This window comes from Gallinula chloropus (assembly GCF_964237585.1).
Source record: "Gallinula chloropus genome assembly, chromosome: 4".
NCBI lineage: Eukaryota > Metazoa > Chordata > Aves > Gruiformes > Rallidae > Gallinula > Gallinula chloropus.
In genome coordinates, this window is record NC_140088.1 from 87997880 (window position 1) to 88024853 (window position 26974).

A 26974-nucleotide genomic window follows, 5' to 3' on the forward strand; every position below is an offset into this window, starting at 1 on the left:
TTTACCCTAATTCATTTATCCTGATGTAGGAACTCCACCCAGTCTCACTTGCAAGGACCCACAGTTTGACATGGCACCTATGTCAGCTGCAGACTCACCTTCCATCTTTCTTTTTTTTTCATCAGAAAAATGCTGCTTTACACAAAACACCATCTTTCTGGAATCAGCTTACCACTTCCACTGGCCCATGGTCAACCAGCCATGGACAGCACTGGAAAGAAATGATGATCACAAGAAAGTGATGGGAGAAAAACCACCTAGGAAAGCATCAGTTAAAATTTAACCAAGGACTTCAGGGTCAGGGCCCAGGTAGAGAGGAACAGGTTTTCAATGAGAATGTAAAGAATTTTATAACAGGGGGGTTTTTTGTTTGTTTTTTCTTTGATTTTTTAATGCTAGTGGTAGAAAAAAAAAAGATGTTGTTTCTGCCAAGATCTCTTCTGCATTGAGCCCTCAGATTTTTCAGGACTCTTCCCCAAGCAGGTCCATGTTGTCAGACTGGTGCCACTGGAGACAATCCTTATGGATCTATCACACTCCTGCATCCCATTCCCCGTGTTTGGAGATGTCCCAGGGGATGTTATCCCACCGGCGTGACTGTGTCAAGCTCAGGGTTTATTCCTTCTTGTGGAAGAGGCTTGGGGAGGCCTCATTGCTGGGCTCAGGCATGACTTGAATCTTCTGGTTTTTGAGGGCAGCTTCCCTCATCTTGTAGTACACAAACTCGTTCTGCTGGAACATGCGCAGCTCCATCTCTGTCTGGACACGCATGACCTGAGGGACAGAAGAGGTTACAAAACCTGTCACACAGGGGATCTGGAAGCAAGTGAATCAAACTCTCCTTAAAAATGGGGACTGTCCTTCAGGGATGTCCTGTGACTGGTGCAACTTAATCTAGGTGTCCCTCCAGCAGGACCAGAGCTGACTGGACACAGGTAGCCAGTCACGTTCTCAAACCTGGTTACCTGCGCTCTGGGAAGATGAAGAAGGCATCATCCCTTCCTGCACCCAGCTCTTCTGCAGGCTGCAGGGAAGACTCACACTCCCAAACCTGATTCAGGACCTAGAGGTGATGCTGTGCAGAGCCAGGGAGTGAGTGCACTTCTCATCCATTTCTCATCCTGAGCCTTGTTGTGACTCATCACTGGGGTGGGAAGAGAGGCAGGAGAGGAGCAGGACGCTCAGCCCCTCTTTGACCACGTCACAGTTGCACCCCTGCATCCCTAGATTCCCCATGAGCAGTCATTCCCAGTGCTGCATTATGCCAGAGGCACTGCAGGGACTTTAAAAAAAATCTGACACCTCTGTGAGTCTATTCAACCTTTGGTTTAGGAGTGGAGATCAGCATGTGCCATATACCCACTGGTTTCCTCCTGAAGAAAGTGGGGAGATACAGAAACAGTGGTGCTGCTGTCTCACCCTCTGGCACAAGCGCTCAGCAGACAGGTTTGCTTTATTTTTTATAAAATTCATTTTTCTATTGATATACAATTGTACTGATAAAGTTTAGAGCTCTATAAAGGGGACTGAGACAACAATAAAGGCTTTTGGTTTGTATCATGCAAATTTGGGGGGCGATTTTGGGATGCTGTAAAGCCACATCAGGTGAGTTGAAGGGTGAAGAAATGATAGATCCCCAAGTGCAATTGCAAATAATTCATCCCAGCTGAGCAGACCTAATTCCCTGGGATCTGCAGTCCTTGATCCTAAACTAGGAAATACACCTCAGACATTTAAGAGGCAATACATTGCAGCTCAGAAGGTCTGGGGAGTAATAAATAGAGAAGGGCCTTCAATAAAGGAAATAGCTGGGAACATCCACCATACATCATTTGACATTCTCAAATTGTAATGCCATCCATCTGAATGCCACAGAAGCAGGCTGTTTGAAGGATGGGAGGCTCTGTCCTTGGGCACAGCAGTTTCAAAGAAGATTCAGGGACTCGGTGGCTATTTTGAGTGGATGTCCTGGTGCAGGATAAAAGCTGGATGAAAATTTCCCATAGGAAGGGACACACATTTCCCAGCAGACTGTCAGATAATCTAGATAAAACCACAGCACTAGTAAGAAGCAGTCAGCACTTGATCCATCTTTCAGCTCTTATGGATGGGTTGTTTCTACAGCTTGAATGTGATTTTGCCTAGACAGACAGCAGGGGCAGCACCAGAGATGACACCTACCTCCAGGTCTTTGGTAATTGGGTGGGAAGGTCCATGGGTTATCAGGAGAATGGCATAGGCTTTACAGATCAAGCCATGCCCTGCTTCAATGAGACCAGCGTGCCAGTGAGTCACTCCTGCTCGCATCACAGCCATCCCCAGCTGGGCGTTGTTGGGATGGTAGATTTTCCTGGAAAACCATTGAGTAATTTTAGTTCAGGAAAGGTCTGGGTTCCCAAATGTTTGTCAGTGACGTGACGTGTTTACCAAAGAGGTCACTGGTTACTCAAGTGGAGCTCTGACTGCACTCGGTGCCACTGAGGTCTGCAGCCCTGCTTAGAGAGGGGCAGGCAGGAGCTACATGAGGACACAGGTTATATGAGGTCACCAGTTGTGAAAGAGGATGAACAACCTGCAGCTGAGGAAAGCTGGACACCTGGGTTGGAGAATGACAAGCCCAGATCTGGGTCTAGGACCCAGAGCTCACCAACTTAGCTTCAGATACTTAATGAAGTGCCTAAACCAAGAAGGCAACATCCACCAGCTTCTCATTCTATGTGGGGAGAGAAACAGGTGGTTCCAGAAACTCCAGAGATGTTCACCTCACTCCCTGGAGACACATCTTTGTCTCCAGGGACTGTGAGACCGCTCCCAAGGTGGGAGAAATGAAACCTGGCCTCTACATTCAACTTCAGAAGCTCAGTCAGAGTTCAAGGCTGCCTGGATTTACCTGAAAACCTGCCTTAGGCAGCATATTGCACTGGCAGAAGAGCAAGGAAGGAAATTACCCCAGTGCTCACTCTGGACTGAGAAACTGAGGAACAAGCAGGGGAAGCAGTTTGCTCTGTGTCATTCAGTTAGCTCAGTGCCAGAGCTGTGACATGAGGTGGCTTGTGAGGCTTGCAAGCCAGGAAGGTGGTTCTGTCACCCCTCTGGAAAAGAACAAAATATCACAGGCCTTTTGGGGTAGAATTGAGCAAAAAGGCCTGTGATATGTGGGTATGAGATGCTCTCAGCAGGAGGGTCAACCAAATGGGCTTCTTTCTCTTCTGTTCTCTATGGTTTCCATTAGTCCCCGCCCCTTACTAATATTCATCAATACTGTAGTAAAACATTAGTAGTAATAAAGTACATAATTTTTAGGGTGAGGTTTGCCCTGGACCTGTGTGATCTTAGCCTGAATTTCTTCATTCTCACTGAGCTTTTACCACAGGATTTGCATATAGCAATTAGCCAAGACAAAAACTGAGGTGTTATTCATGAGTGAAGGGGTATCTTGAGTGACAGCCATCTGACACAGTTTCTCTTCTGTCTGCAACTTCCCCTTCCTGCAGCATGCATGGAACAGACCATGTCCTGCAGTGACAGGTCTGCTTCTCTCTCCTGCACCCAAGCTCTGCATCTTGCTACCAGGGCAGCCCTGAGATGCTCCTGAGACAAACAAAGAGGCTAATGAATGACATGCCCAAACCATTTGACAGATACAGTTTAGTAAATCAACATGTTCTTGAGCTCTTGTGGATGTAGGAAGGGATCCACCTCTGGTGGGATCAGACTGAGAAAACTATTCCTGTAACAAACTACTTCACATTGCATAACCACAGAGGGATGCCAAAAATAAGGCACAGACATACTGGTAGCCATCCACCATCCTCTTGGCATAGTCAGCTGCTTCCTCAAACATCTGGAGGTAGGAGAGCACCTCAGAGGCAATGCTGAGGATCCTCAGGAGGTAGATGTTTGTCTCCCCCAGCACAGGCTCCTGTTTCTTCAGGCACTCGCGGCACAGCTTCACAACCTGCACACCAGGGAAGCAGGGAGGGGAAGGGAAAGTCAGAGCACCCTTGGCCTCAAAGCTGCCACACCAAAGCCCAGTGGGTTGCATGGTCTGTGCCTGTACTAGAGGTCAAGTCAACTTCCAGGAATGTTGGGGAAGACAAGATAGGTTTTTATTTGTTAAGAAACATCAGCCTAACAATTGGTACCCAGATCTTCCTCTCTCAGGGTTACCTTCATAAAACCGATGAGGAAAATGTGATGTCTACTGTTGAGGAGTAGGAGGACTCCAAGATGCTGGTTTTTTTCAGAGATCAAGTGCTTATGGGACTCTTATACCCCAACACCATCCACCCAACCTCCTACAAGCCCTTGATGAAACTCATGCACTTAATGACCCCACAGGGCTGGAGACGTGCAGCTGCACTGTCCCATGCCTGGCTGCTTGGCTGTGTCATGGCTGCACCTAGTCATGACCCCAGGACTCTGCTCTGGGAGGCTTCAGCCTTTTCCCAAAATAGCTTCAAACCCGTAAGCTGTTGCTTGACCTGGAGTCTTTTCTTGAAGCTATAATATTTACTGGATGAGGGGGAGAAAGGAAGGAGTGACTTGAGTGCTCTCTCCCTTTTGATCTGAGCTCCAGATGGGAGGTGGATCTCCCACATTACAGGCACATTCTCAGCACCCAAAAAATGATCAACACACAGGAGCCAAGAGGCAAAGAGGAGATCAACCCAAGCAGCCCACAGCTCAGTGCTTGTGGCAGGTCTCATGACAATCCTGTCCCTCTCCCAGACCCACTGTTCTCTTTATGAAGCTGACTGGCAGGGATGACTCATTACACTTGCCCTGAAACTCATGTTTTTCTACCCAGGAGGCCCTTGGTTCAACACCTCTGTGTGAACCAGAGGTGCTGGAAGCCATTTACATCTCCTTCTGTCATCACTGCAAGAGACACCAGGCTGGGATGTCCTCTCAAACAGGGTTGTGCTTTACAGTTGCCAGAAAGAAGTGTCAGCATTTGCAGTCTGAGCTGCCAGGAGGGCAGGGAGCGTGAAGGGATGTTCAGATTACAGCAACAGGGGCTTGTTTCATCCTTAAATCACTGACCTGGAGTGGGACAAGACCTGCTTTCCCTGGCAGTGCCTATACAGTGAGAGAGCAGAAGTAACTGAGACTCACTTCGTGGTACAGTCCCTCCATGCGGGCCTTGTTAATCTTCTCCAGCGTATCCTTGGAGAACTGGATGGCCTCCTTCACCGCCTCTGCAGAAGGCTGGGGACAAGGGGAGGGAAAACCAGTGAGGAAAATGCACTGCCTGACACATGCAGTGTGTGCTCAACACCCTGGTTGAAGGGATGCTTGTTCCCCTTTTGCCAACACAGGTCAGCTCAGTGAGATGCTTCGCACATCACAAAGATGCTCAGAGGGCTGGAGCAGCTCCCCTATGGAGAGAGGCTGAGGGAGCTGGGCTGGGTCAGCCTGGAGAAGAGAAGGCTGTGGGGGGACCTCACTGCAGCCTTCCAGTCCCTGAAGGGAGCAGAGGAACAGGAGGGGAATCAGCTTGTTCAAAGGGCAGAGACTGGCAGGACAAGGGGGATGGATTAAAGCTGAAGGAAGGAAGGGTTAGATTAGATCTTAGGGGGAAGTTTTTTCCAGAGAGAGTGGTGAGGGGCTGGAACAGGCTGCCCAGAGAAGGGGTGGATGCCCCGTCCCTGGAGGTGTTCAAGGCCAGGTTGGATGGGGCCCTGGGCAACCTTGTGTAGCTCCAGGCCTGGAGGTTGGTGTCCCTGCCTGTGGCAGGGGGTTGGAGCTCTGTGATCCTTGGGGTCTCTTCCAACCCAGACCATCCTATGGTTCTATGATTACTTTTCTGCAGGGGATGGAGAGGAGTGGTCACCCCTCACAGTCCCCATCTCTTTTTGGGCAGCATCTGAATGGTGTCAGGAACCCCAGTGTGCACCAGGACATGGCACAGGGGTGATGCTCCCTGGATGAATCCTGACACAAGGGGCATTCAGGAAGTTGGGAAAGGCTCTTGAAAGTTCAGGATGGAAGGGAATCCAGTAGCTTTTCAGAGCCATATGCCCCCCATCTATTTATGGATACAAATGTATGTGTTATGATTTATCACTCTATATTATTAGGCTGAAGCTACCAAGGCTAATCAGGTTTTGGCAGCTGCTTGAGCAGCATGCAGGGTGTCCTAGTGGTCAGGGCACTTCCAAAGTGCAAATCACACTGCTACACTGCCTGAGTAAAGGCTCTGAGAATAGGTGCTTTAACCAGCCCTTCCACAGCAGCCTTGTCAAATACAAATCCCCTCCTGCGTTCCCCAGACCCACCAGCCTGTTGCCATCACAAACAATAGGACCTTTGCTGCTATTTGGAAGGGGTGAAGGAGTGGGGGAGCTGGGAGCAGCTGTTGAGGGTGTAAGATGTCAATCTGGCATGTATTCATAGTGCTTTTTCCACACAGCTGGGAGCACTGCTGCCCTCAGGCAAGGCAGCCTGGATGCAAGGCAGCCACGGTGAGCAGGCGTGCTCAGGGGGTGAGGTCAGTCTGGATACCTATTGTCTGTGGATGGGGTATATTTTTAAGAGCTGAAATCATGCACCTCACATAGTTCCAGGCTTTTTCTCTACAAGCTCTTCAGATCATAAAGGACACTGACCCAAAAGCGCCTGTCTGAGTGGAGCAGAGCAGCCCTAACACTCATCAGAAGGGGAGAGGGCATCTCACTGCTCGCTCAAGGCTTGGTAACAGGTGTTGAATGAACACCCAGATCTTTTTCATGCCATTCACTGGAGGAGATGTTCAAAAATACTGCCACAGAGAGCCAAACCGAAATGCTTCAGCACCAGAGGACTGAGCTTTGGGACAGCTTTACATTAGAAGCGGGTAGATTCACGAGTCAGGATTAGCTTTGAAATGAAGCTTGATGATTTGGTGATGGGATTATACAGCAGGGTCTTTTGCACTAGAGGGGAACCCAACAAGCAAAGGGTTTTGTCTAGCCCCATGCCCTACTTCCTATGGGAGTTTCCTGATATCATTTTGATCCTGGTTTCTCCAAACCTTACTCAAGGAGAGGCTTTTGTTCTGCAATATCCATCCTTTCCTGGGCACCAACTATGCCAAAGAAAAGTCATGGGACTGAGCTTGGCTTCCTGGTGACTCTGCTGAGCTGGTGGCCAGGGGTTTTGTACTCCTGGCTACCAACACATTCATACACTGGAGCTGCTGGACAAGCAACATGTCCCACTGCCGACAGCAAGACACAGCCTTACACCCTCTCCCTGAATTCCTTGTGAAACCTCCAAGGAAATGACAGGTTACTTAAAAAGGAGCTGTCAGACATGTTAATTCTCCACAGCCTGCCCACAGCAGCTGTGCACAAATGTCAAGTGATGGTACAAATGCCATGTGAGAGGACTTTGCAGAGTGGGACTGGACGTTCAGGCTTCCCACCTTCCTGGAACCGGTGTGAAGGTACACGTCCTACAAACCATACAGCTTCAGCAGCACTGCTGAGTGCACTGGCACCCACCCATCACCTGCAATACATTTGCCTTCCTGCTGCCCAAAGCTTTGATTCCCTTTCAGTTCCTCAAATGAAACCCACCTAAATTTCCCTCAGCATTTCCTGAGCATTTTCCTCAGACCTGGACCTGATTTTACAGTGTTTTAGCTTCCTTCCTGCTGAGGCACTGCTAGGTTAAAGGCAACTTTTGTGTGCTTTTTTAAACCAAAAAAACCCCAAACCCTGCAGGTATGTTACATAATAGGGGTTAAACTGGCCCTGCAAGGTGGCTTCAAGCTGATGTTGTGCTCAGTCAGGGTTCAGTTTTGTTCTCACTGCTCAGTCAGGCTTCTGCCAACATCTGTGTCACCATTCAGAGTGTCCCCAGGCTGAGGAACCAGGGTTGCAGGGACACAGATACTTGGGTGGAGGAGATGTAGCGCCTCTGGGTTTGGACACAGCAGGACAAGCCATACCTTGCTTTCTCCCTCCTTCACTGCCAGCATCACATCATCCTTGAGCTTCTTCTTGCAGTGCTCACAGGCGCAGTCAAAGTAGTACTGCTTCTTCAGCTGCTTCTGCCTCTCCTCGCTCACGTTGAGGAAATCCACATAGGAAACAGTCAGCTCATCCCCTGGAGAAATCTTGCTCAGGGCCCGTAGCTCAATCCTGGGTGCAAAGGAGGTGAGATGTGGACTTGGAGAAGCAGGAGAAGCAAAGGTGTGACCACACAGCCATCAGGGACAGTCCTGTGACCTGCCCCTGCCTTGCAGCGCCGAGTCCTTGCTCTAAGGGACTGCTTTAGCTCTTCTGGGAGGCAATGAGAGATGGGCAGCAGCTCCCTTAACTGAATGCAGGGTAAAAGCACTCACACTGGTTTCTCCTGCCCTCCTGCAAGTGCCTGGCAGGGACACATAAACTGAGCTATAACCAGATTAAGGCTCCATTACTTTACCTGCTTGGGGGCTGAGCCTAGACATACAGTTTTATTATGTCCCAGGGGATCTTGCCAGAAGAAAACCCCAAGGTCAGAAATACCCAAGAAGCCTTGCAGAATGCTGAGTTTGGACTTTGGGTCTTTACTTTTTAAGCAGTGCTTTGCATGCTGCCCACACCCCCCTGGCTGGACTCCCAGATCCTGGGCTGTGCTGCTTTCAGTATCGTTTTCATCCGCAGAGGTGAGACACGTTCCTTCTGGGTGCTGGGCAAGAGGTGCCCTCACCCTGAGCATGGATCTCTGCATAAAGGCTTAGGAACAATTCTCTGGAAACAATCTGGTGCTTGTATAGCCCATCTGACCTGATATCACTAGTATTACACAGGGAAACCACCAGTCTCCCTTACTAAACCAAAATCCACAGCAGATCCTTAACACCAGGATTGAAAACCAGATCTTTGCATTCACCTTTGGCTCATGTCTTTCCTTACAAAAGGTCTTAAATAACTATTCCCTTGCTGTTTCACTCTACATGGGCATTCCCCCTGTTACTCTGGGCCACCACTCAGTCATGGGGGCTGGACAGTCACAACTGGCTGAAGACTTTGGCCAGTGAGGGAAAACGCTACCACTGGATACCAGCTGCAAGGTGATGCTTCTGTACCCATCTGCTCCCCCATCTACTAGTGACTCTACCCACAGTTGGAAACAGTTCACTTGAGACTGGGGACCTTGGGCTCTCTGGTCACACCAGTGAGTTGGTTAAACATGTTTTTGCAGCTAGGCATACTTAGGGGTTATCAAAATGAAGCCAGTCCCATGGTGTGAGGTCCCACCCTACCACTGCACTGCAGTGTGGTACATCAGTCCTGGGACTCCCTCACCATGGGCATCATGTGCCTTGATTGTCCTTCTGCTGAGCTCAGCAGCGAGGTTGATGTACAAGCCTGCTACAAGATGGACCTGGGGAGGACCTGCTGGTCCATCCTGGACGTGAGGGGCTTTAGATGGGATCCAATGAAGTTCTCACCAAACACATAGGTGGGACAGAACCTAAAGGCATCAGCAGGTGCATTAAAAACGCATCCTTTGGGGAGGACATGATGTTTTCCTGGCATGTTTTTGTTCTGTGTGATCGTGTTTCCACAAAGGGGTTGCAATTCCCTTGTAATTCCCCTTACACCGAGGTGTAACTCTGAGCCTTTCCACTGTGCTAAAGCAGCTGTGAAAACTACTCCCCCAGGCCAGCACCGACCTTCCCTGGGTGTTAGATCACATCAGCAGCGTGTTTCATACAAACCCTCTCACTACACATACCATCACCACGAAGGGCAGCTATTAGTTACATCACAACCACGGGGAAAATGCCAGCCAGAGAAAGGGACGACCCACTGCTGCAGGAGAAAGTGCATGGAGAAGAGCAGTTCCAGTCAGGAAGGTTTTACAGGGATAAACATTCCTGCTCAGACTTCATGGGGTCCTCGTTAAAGGGAGTCATGCAACCAGAGAAGCAGAATCAAGCCTCTGACTTTTATGATGCCCCTGATAGCCTAAACACCACAGGTGTATTTTAAGCAGCCATCCCTTGTATGGAAGGGATTGATAGCGTTTGGGATGAGCCTGGAAACACATGGCATGTTTTAAATGCTGCAGTTAAAGGGACACTGTCAGCTCAGAGCACCCCAGGGAGCTTGTCTCCGTGCTCTTTCCCCAGTGTCTGCCCCAAGCACCTTGAAAGACCCATGCACAGGCACAGTGACTGCCCAAGTCACTCCAAAACTCAAATTGCACCCCCCAACCCCCTCCAAAACCAGCACCTCTGATGAGAAGTGAAACCCATTTGCCCATTTTTATGGAGTATTTTTATGGTCCTATCTGCAGTGCACCCAGTGAGCGTCGATGGATGGCAGAGCAGAGCCCTTCAGGAGGATCTCCTGCCTTATTTGAGGAAGTTGCTTGGGATGAAAGCTTAAAGACAAGGCTGCCCCTTTAACAGGACTGACTGTAACACACTGAGCACGCTGAGCTAAGCAGGCAACTTCTCTTCTCCTTGCGCTCATATTAACAACAGCCTTGTTTCGGCTCAGCTAACAGCGGCATCATGAAAAGGTAAAACATTAATCAGGGCTTATGATAAATAAAGGATGGAAACCTCCATCTGCTGCTGTAGTGAACACATTCAACAGGCACCGTTCGTTGCAGGAGAAACGTGGAGCATTTAGTATGTCAGTAATGCAGTCATTTCTCATCTCCTAATAGGCGAGGGTTTATTTTGGGATGTGCAAGATTAGAGAGACCTTGTTCTGACTTTCAGGCTCTTGCTGTAATCAGGGGAGGAGAAATGAGAAGTGGAGAGGGGGAAATACTGACAGGGAGGAAGCCAAAGGAGAGGGTGGGAAGGCAGGGGGGCATGGGGAGGCTTTGCTCTTTGGGACACAGTCACGGTTTTACCCGTTATTGTTTTAATTTACTCCAAAATGCAGAGTTAAGTGAGGTTTGGGTTTAGTGGGGCTTTACACACAAGAGGAGTTCAGTAAACAAGGAAAGTGGAATTTTTTGCAGAGAAAAAAAAACCCAACTTGGGCTGTTTTCAGTTTTTTCCATTAAACACAGGGCATGAGGGGTACAGGGCAAGGGGAAGGACGATGCTTTCAAGACCGACCCACCTCATCTGTGTGTGGAACATTGATCTTACAGCCTCATGACTGAAAGACAAAACAAAGATCTGCAGTTTACACAGGTACAAGTACAACAACAACAATAAAAAATTGGGTGTAGAGCACTGGGACGTTGTCCTGATGGGGGACAGGAGAGTTCCTGGTGCCTGGTTCATGTTTCACTGCATGAAGGGCTTGACCTTTGCTCTGCAGCTGCATTAACTGAATCGCCTGCCTCTGGGTCACAGCAGATTTGGAGAAGAGCTGTCCTGGCACAGTGATGTTAGGAATGATATCAGCCAGTGGATGAGCAAAACCTGCTTGTGACATGTGGCAGGTGCAATAGGGCTGGTCATCCTGCACAGAAATGTCTCCACTGACACTGTAGCCACGTTCTCTAAAACACAGCTTGAAGTGGAAATCAGACTGGGGTGTCAGCAACAAGCACTGTGCTCTGTGTGACGAGTGGAGTGGGTTGTCAAGTCTGGCATTGCACTCTGAGGTCTGATAGTCCCCACAACTCAGTTCACACAACGGGGGCTCATCCCAAACTTTCCACAGCAAGACAAGAATCCTTCATCATTTGCCTGGCCAACTGAACCACATAACCAGATGGTCAAGGTTTAGAGTCAGTAACAGGATACATATGGGAAGTTCAACAAGCTGCCAGGCAAACAACATGCCATTCCTCTACTTACCACCAGAAACTCAGACCCCAGGGTTGCTGTCACTGCTAGCTACCTTCTCCACTTCCCAGGCTGGTTGGAGAGGCTCTCCATCATCCCACTATGGATCTGATCCAGGGCAACTAGATATCAGAGCACAGACTCCATTCTGACTTTGGATCAGACCCTGTTTCCCACCAAAGTCATCATCCTAATGCAGTTTCGTTTTCACTTTGCTCATTTACCAGCTGCTTGATAACTGCTGGTGCAAAGTCCTGTGTTAGTTACAGAAGAGATGGGCTGGGGGGAGGCTTGACTTACAGCACTAAAGCCTGGTGATCATGGGAACCTGTAAAATCTTAAGACCTTGTGGAAAACCTGGATGAAATATTGTGGCTGTGCAGTTTTTGACAGGCATTTCCCCACAGTTAATGTCTTGCACACAACACAACCTGCTGGATCAGCAGCAGTTTATACCTGTTCTGACCTGGGAGGAGGCTGGGAAGAGCAGAGCATCCCTGGTGGCTAAAAGAGCCAATGTGATCCTGGGGGGCATCAGGAGGAGTGTGGCCAGCAGGTCACAGGAAGGGATCCTCCCCCTCTGCTCTGCCCTGGTCAGGCCCCACCTGGAGTGTTGTGTCCAGTTCTGGGCTCCCTGGGATCAAACAGACAGGGATCTCCTGGAGAGAGTCCAGAGGAGGCTACGGAGATGCTGAAGGGCCTGGAGCATCTCCCCTGTGAGGAAAGGCTGAGTGAGCTTTGGCTGTTCAGCCTGGAGAGAAGAAGACTAAGGGGGGACCTGATTAATGTTTATCAATATCTGAAGGATGGGATGCAGGGGAAATGGGCAGCCCCTTTTCAGTGTCTGTGGGGACAGGACAAGGGGCAATGGCTGCAAGTTGGAGCACAGGGAGTTCCACACCAACATGGGGAAGAACTTTTCCCCAGTGAGGGTGAGGGAGCCCTGGGACAGGCTGCCCAGGGGGTGTGGAGTCTCCATCTCTGGAGAGATTCCAGCCCCGTCTGGACGCCGCCCTGTGCAATATGAGCTGGGGAGCTGCTTTGGCAGGGGGTTGGACCCCATGAGCTCTGGAGGTCCCTTCCAACCCCAATGGTTCTATGATTCTATGATTCTGCAGGCTATCCAGAGCACTGAGAGCAGGAGCCTCCACTCCCAGCTCTGCTGAAAGGTCCCTGCATTTCCCACTTAAGCTCTTGCCATCTCACATGTCCCACAGAAGTTTTCTTACGGAACTTGGGTGGGAATGGGGAATGCCCAGGGATTTAGGACATCCTGCATTCACACCTGACCCAATTTGCAGATGACATTCATTAAGATCCCATTGCTAATGAGTTAATCAGTGATTAATATAGGTGGCACACTGTGGCAAAGATGAGGGTTGTGTTAGGAATGTTTATACACACATCAGCAGATAGTGCTGCACAGCTGATTGCAAGCCTTGGTTGTAAGAAACTCTTGGTCTGTGGACTCAGTATAATCTTTCATACAATCACAGAACAGTTTGGGTTGGGAGGGATCTCAAAGCCCATCTAGTTCCAACCCCTCTGCCATGGGCAGGGACACCCTTCACTAGCCCAGGTTGTTCAAAGCCCCATAACCATAATTACTCCTTACCTATTTATAAATAAAGCCTGAATACAAGGGGTGATCAAGGCTGCTGCTTAGTGCTTGAACTGCTCATTTTGAGCCTGGTTTCCAAACTCATAGAAACCAGGGAAAAATTCTTTGCTGGTTCCCTGGGATTTTGGGGTCAAATTATGTGTATTTGTTTAGTGCATCAGACAACAGCTTTAAAATAACAACAAAGAGAGTGAAAATAGTTCCACTTTAGAAAGAAGAACCTGATATTGATTTTTCTGAGCTAGCAAAGGAAAGGAAAAAAAAAGAAGAATAGATTTTCTGGGGCAGGGATCTGACACTGTGGGGTTAGCAGAATCTGCTGAGCTGCCCATTAGGATGCATTCCTGCTGTACCAGAGGGAAGGAGCCCACTCACTTGCCGTTGTTGAAGATGACGGTGCAGTTGGGCCAGCAGTCGTGGTTGGCCTGGCAGAGGTTGGGGAAGATTCCCACGCCAACAGCCTGCAGTCCTCTTTGGTCACTGAGGGTAAAGCCATTGCAGCTGATCTAATCCCAAAACATAGGCAGGAAGAAGCATTAAAGGAGAAAAAGCCACACTCAGCTACATTCTTAATTCCTTTCAGTGCTTTGGAAGAGGCTTTCCCCTGGCATCCCACCTCCAAACTTCAGGGAGAATGAGTGCCTACAAGATTATTGCAGAAACAACATCTTTAGCTGGGATCAAACATCAGGAGAGGAGCAGTGCAGGAGTCACTTGGAGTGAAGCTGAGTAAATGTTGCAGAATATTTGCTGTTAATATTCATTTGGGATGTCTAGGCTAAATTTGGGTCAACCATGCATTGGTTTCCTTATATTCCCTTTCTGCAAATAGTTCAGAGAAAGGTCACAGGAAAATGAATTTGAGGCAATTTAAGCAGAGGCTGAGGCAGAAAGCAAAGTTCAGGCTTATTAAAAGAACTCTCAGTTAGAAATTAACCTTGAGAGGTGCACTCAACCTGGTCACATTTACTGGGTGGCCCACAGAGCTTATAAAAATCAATTACTACTGTTTGTTATCAGTTCTCAGAACAACTACTTCTGGGTGACATACATGCTGAGAATAAATCACTACACTTTTCTACATGGCATCCCACTGTCACCCAGGAATGGAACAGCTTTGACTTGCAAATGGAAAGAAAGGAAATATTTCCAAAGAGAAAACTCAAGAGGATACTCCAAAGGAAGTCATTAACAACTCAGCTGCTAATTATTTTACTCTGTTAATAGTGTTATTTCCGTTCTTAACTGATTCTGCACTTTATCTCCACTTCCTTGCATGGACAGGCCATGTTGGTCAGTAGGACATAGGTCTCCCTTTGTGGGGTGGGGATGAAAGGACTCTGTGGCAGGGCTGGCCAAGCCAACTTCCTATCCACACCAGCCAGCAGCAGAGGTACCAGCAAAGTGGGTTGTAGCTCAACCTCAGCTCACCCTGGCCCTTTGGGTAGGGCTGGTAGCTGAGGGGTTGGTACACCAACTGGTACCAGGGCTGGGGGCAGAGCAGCTCAGCCTGAAATAGCTGCTGGGAATCTCCCCCTCTGCTGCACTGAGAGCAAAAATGTGTAAGTAACAAGTCAGCAATGGATATTATGACATATATTACATATAATTTCATTTTTATTATATAAAAATGACCATTTGTAATATATATAATAATAGACATTAATTTATATACTAAACCAGGTCTGCTATATTCAGATATATTCTAAGTATAATTACTGAAAATATATTTAAATAGATTTTCTCAGCCCTCCCAGGTGCACAGAGATGCCCAGCAGGACTTGTGATGACAAGGCAACACCTATGGTTGGGTGAGCTACTTGCCTACATGTTCAGGGAGAGATAAAAGGTTCCAGACCCTGCCCTTGCTGTGCCTCAGTTTCCCAGTGTCAGGGAAGAAGCAAGTGGAGAACAGGAAGCACTCCAACCACCTGCAGCAAATGCCAGTCTCATCTATCCCAAAAGCTGTGGTCGTGAGGCATGAACTCAAGGCCAGCTGGAGACATTCTCTGGGAAGCTGGCATTAAAAGCAGCCCCCCTGCCCCCCACCCCATTTTCTCTCCCACCCCACCAACGTACCACTCCGAATATGTGGGAGATGTACTGCAAGCCGAACTGCTGGCTCTGGGGAGGCCAAAACTCCAGGAAGCTCTCCACATCAGCATGCAGCTCCTTCTTCTCCTCCTCCCCAAAGCTGTCCACGTGGTTCTGCAGGTCATCGATGGAGACCAGGCAGCCTTCTGACAGCCCACTGCCTTCCCTCTCTATCTTCCACATGATGCGGGCAGCCAGCCTGGCCAGGAAAGAGCCCCAGTGTGTTAGCAGCACCCCCACCACTGTCCACTGCCAGGACAGCACAGTGGGAACATCAAGAGGACATTGAACTTCGTTTTAAGGGTGGTCAGGCTCAGCATTGGATGGCTGGTCATCACCCATGGGCTTTTGAAGGGAAGGGAGATGCAGAGTTTTGCCCAGAATCTATGTTCTTATCTGAAGAAGTGCTACAGACTCCCCCTGGGTTCTCAGCCCTATGCAATGGCTCTTATTTCCTTGCTATTCCTATTGATTTATTATGACAGAGCCAGACATGAAGCCAAATCAATGTATTCTACAGACAAACTGGGAAAGAGCCCATCTCCTCCTCCACTTTTCCACCTACACCCCACTTTCCCATCCCTGCTAAACCACCCCAGGCAGTTGTGCCTCACCACGTTCGGCTGCAGTAGGGATTTTGGGGGCCCAGCACAATCCTCTTGCAATCCAGATGCTCCTCCAGGTCTCCACCACCTCAACTCAGGGATGCCCCTGGCCTTTCCCAAAACCATCTCCCACCTCCACCCTGTCCAAATCGGGCAACCCAGCTCTTCCTTGGCACCCTCCAGAGGGATGCCCCGTCCTCTGGCTCAGGCCCTGGGGGTGAAGCTCTCACCTGATGTTTTCAGTGGGCACCTTGCCATGCCTCTTGATGGCAGAGCACTCGTTTTTGTGGTTCAGCCACGCTGCCCTCTGGCAGGTCCGGTCGCAGTAGTAGGCGAACTTGCACTGCCCACAGCGGTGCAGCCTCTCCTGCCTCTTGAAGCACGTGTGACAGATGACGTGTGTCAGGCTGGAAGGACAGAAGGACCCCGTGGCTCTTACCTGGGGGAAGGGCCAGCTCCAAGGCTTCTGCCAGCTGTGTGGCCTTCCACTAAGGGTGGATCCCCTGAGATATTTTTGAAGACAGAGAAACTTTCCACCCAGCTTAATCCTCCTGCCCTTGCCCAGTGCTGTTGCTCTTCTGTTTTGGCTATGCCAGAGACAAATGTCTTGTTTAAAGCAGGACAGCAATAAAGCATTCCCCAGCTCTCAGCCCTCTCGCCTGCAGCTCATCTGCTCCTCCTCAGCAGTTAATAGGACTTTCAGTCTGTATTCTTTTTCTGTCTGTCCCGTGCTGAAGCACCAGCCACTGATGTGCTGGGCAGAAAGCAGATGCTTAGGCAAGCATGAGGAAGAGTGCAAAGGCAAAGAGTCAGCCTGAGAGCTTCATCTTCCTGCAAAGACTCTGAATTTTGCTGAAGCGAAGCCCCTCCTGAGCACTAAGGCATCCCTGGGCCCTGCATGGGCCACCATCATGCCTAAGAAGCTGAGGAGAACATTGGGAGAGAGGAACCAAATGGGTGAATGGCTCTAAGCCATCTGGGGGGACCTCACTGCAGCCTTCCAGTCCCTGCAGGGAGCAGAGAAACAGGAGGGGAATCGAGTTTTTGAAAGGGTAGACGCTGGCAGGACAAGGGGGATGGATTAAAGGAGGGAGCAGAAAGCTCACTAACCACAGAGGCTTCATCACCAAGGGAACATTATTATTGCCCACAGCCCATAGAGAGGAAACTGAGGCACTGGTGGGAAGCAGACCCACAGCCCCAGTGTTCCCAGCCACAAGACTGTCCTGCCTCTCCACTACCCAGGTGTATAAAATCCACATGTATTCATCTTTATGTCTATCACAGCACACTTAAAATGCTCTTTCATTTCTCTGGCACTACTGCATGAGCTGCTGACACACCCCACCTGGTGCCTTGGCTCTTGCAGGATTAAGAGGGCACTGATTTAAAGCAGAGGGCCATTGATTTAAAGCAGATGACCCAGAGCAGAGAAAATCACACGCAGAAAAAATGAGGCTTGGAAAATGACAGTGAGTAGCACTGGAGGAAGCCTGACACAAGGTAAGCACCAGGGATGGGGCAAGGGGGAGCACGTGTCTGGGAAGGGGGATGCAGCCAGCTCCATTAAGTCAAATAAAAGGGCTGGGAGCTGGTGAGAAATGCGAGGCTGTGCTCTGTCAGCTGTCAAGTCAAGGGGGCAGAGAGGTGCAAAAGAGACTACACTCCTTGTAAGGCAAAGGAGAGCCAGAGAGCTGATAAAACCTGCTGGGAAGCAGGGGGAGATATCTCCCATGGGGAATGGGTCTCCCTCCTGCGTGCTTTGAGGGCCATCAGAAAGTGAAAAGGCAGTTAAAGAAGTTTCCCTGTAAAGCAGAGTGACAGGTTGGAGGGGGATGTGTTGCAGCAAAGCCCAAGTCCTGACACAAAGGCTTCTTCTCCTCCCAGTTCCCTCTCTGAGAACAGAACATTTTTGCTGTTTATTGCATAAGGTATCCAGAGTCTTCAAAGCAAACCCAGCTGGTGGGACTTACTGCCAGCCCTGGAAAGTCCTCGTGTCTAAGGAGATGCATAAATGCCCCCCAGAAAGTTACACAGGACTTCCTGAGGAGGTGAAGGAACAGCTCCTGTGGTATTGAAACTGCAGCCTCAATTACTCACAGGTAATCTGAGTGGTAAGTATAAGAAACACCACACCTGTCACACTCATGGGATCCTCCCTGCTCAGAAATGGTTTAAGTGGTAATGGATGTATTGATAATGTGCATTACCAGGCACCCAGAGGCCTGGGGGTCTGAAACCTCAGAGACTCAGTGCTCAGCTTCCCTTGCTTTAACACAGGGATAATACAACTGCTTTCTGCTTTGCCTGTGTGCACCACAGCCTCTGGTGTGATCTCCTGCCACTCACTCACTGCCCTCTTCCACACATAGTGAGAACTTCTTTATCCACACCCCCCCCCTGCCCCAAAGCAAGATCTTCATTAGCACAGCGACGTGTCCAGCCCATCAGAGCCTTGCCAGGCCAGGGATTTCGGGCTGACTCGAAAGGCAGGTGCCACTGGCTGACTCACTCAATTACCTTCTTGGGAGACTCAGGTTTCCTTGGCCTCTCATCCAAGCCTCAACCAAGCAGAACTCTCAGGGCCTGTGAGCTCTGAAGTTACGTAGCTGAGACACACAACTACTTACTAATCCTGGACGTAGCTACGGTGACAAAAGCAGTAACTCAATGTGCCAGCCAACAAACACAAGAGGTGACAGAGCACTGTCAACTGAACCATGGCTCCTGTGAGCACGACTCCCAGTGAAAGCAGAAGCAGCAAACAGCTCCTGTGACTGCTTGGATTGGATTCAGATGGATTACAATCTGTTGGACCTGCCAGGACAGAGGGCTGAGCACTGCTATAGGAAATACATTAAACTCGTCTAGGAGACACTCATAACCCAAACCTCTGCCAACCATTTCCCAGCCAGCACCCACAGCATCTCATTCACTGATCTGGAAAAGGCAGAGGTGGCTACAGGGCAAAGGAACAGAGGAGGATTTAATCAAATGGACACCCCTCACAACCTCTTTAACATGAATTTACTCTGTACATCACAGGGGACACACACAAATGACCCAACTTACACCTAAATCCACCTGATTCATATTATTAACTGGCTAGGCATCTCTCTCAAACATGTCCTACAGAGAGGACAGGGTAAGAATAGCCTAAGAGGTAGGCAAAGCCCAGTTGGCTTTCACAGCAGAGGCTGTAACACTTCATTACACACAACAGCTTAAGGAAAGGCACCTCCCCTTTCAGCAGTGGATGGCTGACTTTCAATAGCTGACTTGTACCTGTGACAGTGAGTTACTAGCACAGGAGAGGTTTTGCTCCTTTAAAAAAGGGGATTGAAAGGTAGTGCTTTTATCTTGAAGATGTCAGGGATGACACACCCTAGTTTGTCTGATTTGAGTGGAGGATTTATTTTAGACTAATTTGGGGTTTTTTAAGAGGTGTGCCTGTGGTTTCCCTTAAAAAAGGAAATAAAAAAGGTGATAATTAAAAATCAAACCTCAGCAATGTTTAAACAAGGTGAATGTGATCACATTAGCTCTTGGTTGTTACTGGTATCAACTCAAAGAATTTGCTTCCATCATCTTTTCAGAGGCATACTGTCTTGGAAAACGTTGCATCTCTCATATCCCTACCTAGGCCATCCCAAATACAGTAATGGAGTTTTCCCACATTTCTCTTGGGAATTGTTTTGGACCTGCTTCACACATTAAAAAGGAGAGTAAAAATGGCATGGCCTGAGCTTTTTAGCAATTTGCAGGTCACTCATCACGCAGATCTTCAGGTGATCTTGCTTTTCTACCACATGACTCTGTTTGCCTTGACTACTGTCCCTCCAACTCCACTGGTTAAAGAGCAAACCTTCTCCTGATGAAGGTTGACAGAGATATATCAGGCATCCCCATGCCTGTAGGGAAATGCAGACTCTTACAGGCTTGAGAGCCAACTGACATGCCAGAGGAGAAGGTCACATACTGTACATTGAGCCCAGGCGATGGGAATGCCATGGCCCTGCAGCTGGCTGTGAGGAAAGGAGACCTGGGGTCTTGAAACAGAAAGTGAAGGAGGAGGGAATTCAACCCCAGCATGTAAGCAGAGCACTGGAGAAAGCTTCAGTGAGAGGTTATGCCAATGGGGAAGGCACAGGGGCTTTATAGAACGAAAAATGACCCAAAGAAGGTGAAGAATTCCTTGAGAAGAAATATTTCTGACCTTATGCATCTATTTTAGGGCAAAGTGGGCCTGACACTGGTGCTTTCTGAGTGCTATTTCAGCTGATAACAGCAAGGCTGATCCAAACACACATCAGAGAGTGTGTCTGCACTTCATCAAAACAGCAACATAGTAGAGATGGCACTGAGTTCTGCACCCCCCTTCAGTCAGTACTCACTGTCTCCCTGACCAGCCTGTTTCATTCAGGCAGAGGTAACAGGCTTGATGCAGGGAACCACTATGCTAAGCAAAAGGTTATAGAATCATTGAGTGCTTTGGGTTGGAAGGGACCTTTAAAGGTCACCTAGTCCAACCACCCTGCAATGAGCAGTGTTAGCCTTGTGAGTCATACCTTGGCCTTCATATCTAAGAACATATGAGCTGGCTGCTGCCTGTGGAAACCTCCTTTAGCTTCACTTTGAGTTTTATCTACTTTTGGACTAAAAGTCTCTAGCAGCAATTACAAAACTGCTGCTGAGATGACCATCACTGGCTTAAACACAAGCCCTCACCAGCCTTAATGACTGCAGGCTCCTTCTGACCTTCAGGGACTTCAGGGGTGGGATGCAGTCTGCAGATACAGACATCATGTGCTCATCCCTAGATGTGTAAGTAGAGATCCTATCAAAACCCTCAGTGGGATCTGGAAAGCCATCCAGCTCACCAAGGGAGGTGTCTCTGTTCAGTGTGCATTGTAGTGCTCCACTGACTGTAACACTTAGGGTGGGATTCTCCTGCATAGGAACTGGTGTTATTTTAGGCTCTGCAGGGACTGTATGGCCTTGGAAGCAGTTCAATTCTTGTAAACCCTCTTTTGTACCTGTCAGCCCTAAGAGCATGTCTCAGACACCCTGGAGCTGCCACCGACAGACAAATGACACTAAACACTTATGGCAACTGAATCCTGCCCTTAGCTCTGTGCAGACACTTATCACAGACCTTAGTTTTGGGAGTCTTCATTTGCAAGCTGAGCCCCCAAGCTGGACAAGCCATCACATCACCCTGCAGACCCGTTCAGCTCCATTGATGGGTCACTGATGAGTATGAGGGCAGATTACAGAGTTCTGTCAAAGAAAGCTATTATCCTTTTCCTGGCAAGAGAAACTTCTCAGCACCTCCTGGAATGCAGCCTCCTAGTCAGAGATATTCATACAGTGCTGGTGGGGGACAGTCTCAAGTCAACATGACTTCAGCAGTTCCCCACATCAATGTATACAGAAGGGCTTTTGCCTTCAGCCCACGGTTCTCTGCCATGAGCACATAACACTGGGTGCCCAAGGTTAGTTGCTTTGGTTTCTTGGATCCCTGTACAGCTGGGGCAAAGAAGCTGGTTCTTCTGACCGCTCCTCAGAGTGTGAAAGGGAGGTTTCTGCTACACAACCACCCTGAGGAGGGGCCCTGAAGGGCTTCTCCCTTACACACACATCATACTCTTGCAGCAGGTAATGCAATTTGTTTCATTTCACAATTATGTCCTTCACCAGGTCAAACGATGATCAGCTGTCTTGGGGCTCCTCCAGTTCTGACCAGTAACACCTCCCATCTCTTGACACAAACACATGCTGCTTCCCACCCAAACCACGCAGGGCCAAGCCAAGGAAACCACCTTGTGTCCCTGAAAAGCTGCTCCTACCAACCTAAGAAAGAGCCCTCTGCTTTGCAGGCTGTGTTTCCACATCACATGCAGCCACACAGAAGGCTGCAGCGTGGCCACTGTGGCATGATGGGCATCCACACAGAAGCTGGTTTCAACTGATAAACCAGGGGCAGGATTTCAGGGCTCAGCATCCACACTGGGACCAGACTTCCCAAAGAACTCAGGTCGCCAAAGGGCTGCAAAGTACAAACCAGCTTTTCCAAGGACTCTGCTTCTGTGGAGGTCTTTATATACAAAGGAAGCAGAGCTTTGTGGAAAATCTGGTCAGCTCTTTGGTAGGACCTGAGCTGAAAAAGGAAACTTGCCAGTCACTCATATTGGGGTCCCCTTTCCATAGTACACTCACACACTGTGCTTTCAGAAAGACATAAAGATGCTGAGTGGAATTAGGATGGGAGACTCTGGACTTTGGGTTTCCCAATGCAGGGTGAGATCCTTTTTAATAGTGTAGGCTCAACACCAGTTTTAGGACCTATAAATGTCTGCAGGCATGGAAAAGCATATGCCTCTTCATTGGGCTCTTCAGCCATGCAGAGGCAACAGCAGTTCTTTCAGGGAAAAAAACAGCCACCATGGGCTGGTGTAAATTTATTCTTGCAGGTTCTACAAGGATCCAGGTGCCCCTTCTGGGATAACAGTCAAAACCCTGGGACAGCAGTAGAAAGTGCCCTCAAAACCAGAGGGTTTCCATTTTGTGTCAGGCCCAGGCCATCCCCTGTTGAGCACTAACCAAACAGGCTTTGAGTTATCACTGCCTGTTCCAGAGATGTTTGGGAATGCACATCACCTCTAATGTATATAAAGGGCTTTGGGATGACATGTGCCACAGGAGGGTAAGAGTTTGTTATTGCACAGCTGCATGAAGAAGCAGTAGAGAGGTAAGAATGACTGAAGCCATCCCCATCCTCTGCAGCTGTACAGAAGGGAGGTGTTTTCCTTACCCCCAGTCACTCAATGTCTGGATCACCCCCCTGGAAGCTAAACAAACTGAGCATGGGGAGGGAAAGAAGCACATCTCTCCCCATCCAAGGTTTTCTGCTGGAAATCTAAGCCTAAAACACAGTCCATGGCCTAAGAGCCAATGTGGTGACAGTTTCCCCCCTTACCTCACCTTGCACAAGTGACATTTGAAAGTGCAGTGAAGCTGCAGGTCTCCAAGGTGGGCTGCTCTACTCCATGCACGACACTCACAACATTCCACAGAGGAGAAAAAGTATTTCTCAACCAGCAACCAAAAGGCAAAATGTTTTCAAAAGCTTAAAAGACAATTAGCATTTTTAATAAGGCAGATGGGAGAAATCATTATCCATAGGCCCTTTGGAAGCAAACAGAGTATCACAGCAAGATTCCAGCAAGTGACATAAGTGAACATGAAGTACAAAAGCTAAAAAGACAAATCAAGGAAGGATGTTTTTGTCACTAACTGCTCCAACTCAGGGTTAAAAATTCAAGAACTTAACATCTCAAAGTCAAACACCCCACATTTTTGATGTAAGCTCTTGCAATGGCATATTAAAATTTAAAAAAGCCCTTCATTGCTGCTATTGTAAAGGTTCAGAAACATGTTCACCCACTGGCAGGATAAGGGCAAGGGAACAGTGAATGAAAGACACAAAAAGAACATATTTCCTGTTCTGTCCTTTTAATCCCCAATTCTCTGCTACTGCCAGATCACACAGGAGGGTGAATCAGCTTCAGCTACAAGGTGACCGTGATTAAAGCAGCAGTGGGAGCTCTGCTTGCATCCCAGACTTCACTAGAGGAGTTGGTTCAATCAGGAAAAGCTCAGCTAGGCAGCACCACTCATCACTCTCTTTAGTGTGCAGAACATTCACTGAGCTCACTGGCAGTTTGGGGCAAAAATATCAACCTCAGGACTCACCGTGACAGCCTTGAAGAATGTTCACAAATTTCCTAAGCCTACAAGAAAACCTTCAGCTAGAATCTGGCTCCTTGGTTAAAAAGTTTCAGCCAAATTCTGTTCTCAGAACATCATCAGGCTGAACCAATCCCATCCGTGTCTGGGGCTTTATTCCAGATTTATCCTATGGGAGATGAACACAGAAGTTGATTGGTGTCTTTCAGATTTCAGGGTATTTAAGTGAATCTTCCACTGATCTGGAGGGCAGAAGTGGGCACCTACCAGCCCCAACAGCTCATCAAATGTGGAGTCTCCCTCTCTGGAGACATTCAAGACCCATCTGGATGCCGACCTGTGCGACCTGTCCTAGGGAGCTGCTTTGGCAGGGGGGTTGGACCCAAAGATCTCTTGAGGTCCCTTCCAACCCCTACAGCTCTGTGATTGCCCTCAAAACAAGCAGCAGAAAAGGAGAATAATACATTTGCACCAGAATTCAGCTTCTGGCTACACCAGTGTAAATAGAAAATCACTTTGGCTGAAACAGTGTCACTCACAGATCCCCACCAGCTTCTCCTGGGAAGGCAGGGGGTGGTGAAGCTGCCAGGTACAGCTGAGAGGTGGTGTATGAGAGCAGAGCACAACGTAACTGCCCTTCACAGCGCAGTACACGTGGGAAACGTCAGCAGAGGCAGGCTGAGAGTGCTGCACCCACACTACACCTACCCCTGGCCGTGCACCGGAGCACCAAACACACACAACTTTCCCTGCGTGTGCTAAAAGCTGCCGGCACCAAACACCTTGCAGGATCCCATCCTGGGAGCAGGTTACACCCCACTGAAAGGAAAAAACAGCTGATCAAAGCCCTGGGAAGAACAATCAGACTGCACCTTTACACAAGTGCCTCTGACTTCCTTCACACTCCTCTCTGACACTGTCCAGACGCTCTCACACCCTCCCCCTGCCCAGGCAGAGGAAATTTCGCCTGGAGATGACACTCAGTCTTGTGCTTTACAAGGGCTTTGCTCTTACCTATCAAAAACCACGGCTGCGTAGGCTGGCTCCGCAAAGATGACATCCCCAGGCAAGAATTCCTTCTGTGCTCTCAAGCCCCTGCCTTTGCCTTCGGACGGGAACACTTCCACTGACTCCATTCCTCCTCTGGTCATCCCAAGGGGACCCCAAGGCTTGGGAGGTGGGTATCTCCAAGCGAGCCAAACCTCCCGTCACTCCTGTCAACTTCGACTCGCCGGCAAGACCAGGCTTATAAAAGGGCTGGTCTCCCCCCACCCCCTGGCCACACCGTTTCCCATAGGAAGGATGAGGGGGTGGGAGCAGGAGAGGCAGGAGGCAAAGATCCTCCACGCAATGCCACCGACCTATGCAGGGAAGGCACAGGGCCGGGACTTCTCCTTCATTAGGAAACCCCTCTCCAAAACCCACGTTTGGAATTGTTTCTCCCAGCCACAAGCAGTTGTATATGTTACAACTCGGAGTAATTTATGCTCTCCCACTGGAGAGAGAATGTATTCTCTTTTGCAGGGTATTTTTAGCAACCACATGCTTCTGTCTCTCAGGAAGCAACAGCTGAGGCAGTGGGACAGGGAGGGCTGGTATGCATATTTCTGACCCCTTCCACTGTCATCTGGCTTTTTCCAGAAATTAAACAATGCTGCTTTATTTTTACCCTCTAGGAGATGGGCAGCACGTCAAAAGCCAGGGATAATGGCAAAATGCTGTCCTAAAGGTTCTTGGCATCACCACCAGAGCCTGGAAAAGGGGAGTCACCTCCCAAATGGCAGTGGTGGGCGCACAGAGCAGTGTGGAAGGAGCCAGAAGAACAGCAGTGGTTTGGCACAGGTTGCAGCAGCAAGCAGGGTATATCTTAGATATCGGCACAATTTTGGACACACTCAAACTGTGTGACACAGCAGTGAGTTTTGAGGGCTCTTCCCTCCTCCAGCACTGTGGAAGAGATGGGGGAATTTGAAGGACCTGAGGAGCAAAGGAGGGTGCACCCATGAGAAGCCAGGCCCTGGCTTTGCTCTGCCTCCAGCAGAGTCCAAGTTTGGGGTGCCACAAGGGAAGACCTCCATGTATAGAAGTGAAGTTTGATGTAGATTTTCATTCAGCATTTTAAAATCATTTAATAGCTCTTTGTGGAAATGGGTTTTGCTAATCCCACCCTCCCACCCCTAGGAAACCTGATGCTACTCCCTCCTGCATCTCTAAGCAACGCACAGGCATCAGTGTCTGCAAACCTCTCCCCACACCTCCCTGCTGCACAGGAAAACCTCTGTGATTTAACAGGGAAAGTGAGGTGCAGAGAAGTAAAGAGGCTAATTCCTGTGCACCCCACGACTGTAAAAGAAATGCTTTACCTTGTCAAGGGGTGGGAAGCATCGTTGTGCTCTTCAAGACAGTTACAGCATCTTCCATCTTCTCCTAAAAGCTGCTGGCAATCTTCCTTTGCCTGTGAATGAAGGATGGTATCACACTTCAGCACAAACACCCTGTGTCACAGTTTGGCTGCGTGTGCCAAGCACAAAACAGAATCAATCCACAACTCCATAAATTCAGGGTGATCGGGGTGTTCATGTGATTATGAGCAACCTTTCCCAAACAACCAGACTCCTCCAATCACACTGAGAAGGGCCAGAGCCATCGCAGAGCTGTCAGCACAAACCACCCTGCATTTCTAGTGTGCAGCTTAGAAAAGGCACTCCAGGCAATTAGCCCCTACAAGCAATTACAATTTTAATTGCAAAGCTCCACTTAGCTAATACATGACGTCAGGATGCTCTTGTCTCACCTTTTACCCAGTATTAATTCTCCTGAGTATAAGTGCCTTTCAGATATATATATTTGCCAGCAATACTTAAGCACCTCAAAATCAGGTATTATTGGGGTTTTTTTCCCCCAAGTCCCCACAATTTGGATTGTGGCTTTATTGAATTTAGTAATCACACTAAACATGGTTTCTGATTCCTAGATAATAAAGAATATAGCACAGAACAGAACAGAATAGAACAAAATAGAATAGGAGTAGAATAACTAAGAACATAGTTTTTCAAAATAGGCAATGAAACCCAAGAGATCAAAGTCCTTCTGGAGCAAGTCCTTCTGGTTACAAGAGGCCAGATCTGTACAGGCAGACAACTGTGGTGTATCCAGTACCATGCA

The 26974-nt window shown here is 48.8% G+C and overlaps 1 protein-coding gene across 2 annotated transcripts; it reads right to left on the bottom strand.

The window, feature by feature from the left end:
• Nucleotides 1-362: 362 nt before the first annotated feature.
• Nucleotides 363-25268, bottom strand: SMYD1 (SET and MYND domain containing 1). 2 transcript variants are annotated; one of them, XM_084263081.1, is made up of 10 exons: nt 24824-25268; nt 16291-16467; nt 15441-15654; nt 13737-13867; nt 11064-11102; nt 7937-8129; nt 5119-5211; nt 3795-3958; nt 2182-2350; nt 363-774 (listed from the first exon to the last, which is right to left on the bottom strand). In XM_084263081.1, the coding sequence occupies exons 1-10, from the start codon at nt 24958-24960 to the stop codon at nt 616-618; spliced, it is 1476 nt and encodes a 491-aa protein (XP_084119207.1). In that variant the 5' UTR covers nt 24961-25268; the 3' UTR covers nt 363-615. The 2 variants fall into 2 exon arrangements, with proteins under 2 accessions (XP_084119207.1, XP_084119208.1); XM_084263082.1 differs by lacking the exon at nt 11064-11102.
• Nucleotides 25269-26974: the final 1706 nt, after the last annotated feature.

Bases quoted from the DNA above. Each gene is read 5' to 3' on its own strand.
- SMYD1 (XM_084263081.1), bottom strand. From the start codon at position 24,960: ATGACCAGAGGAGGAATGGAGTCAGTGGAAGTGTTCCCGTCCGAAGGC. The intron at 11,103-13,736 runs GTGAGTGGGCTC...TTTGTCTTTCAG, and splicing joins GTCATCTTCAACAACGGCAA to TCATGAGGCTGTAAGATCAA. The intron at 3,959-5,118 runs GTGAGTCTCAGT...CCTGGTGTGCAG, and splicing joins TGGAGGGACTGTACCACGAA to GTTGTGAAGCTGTGCCGCGA.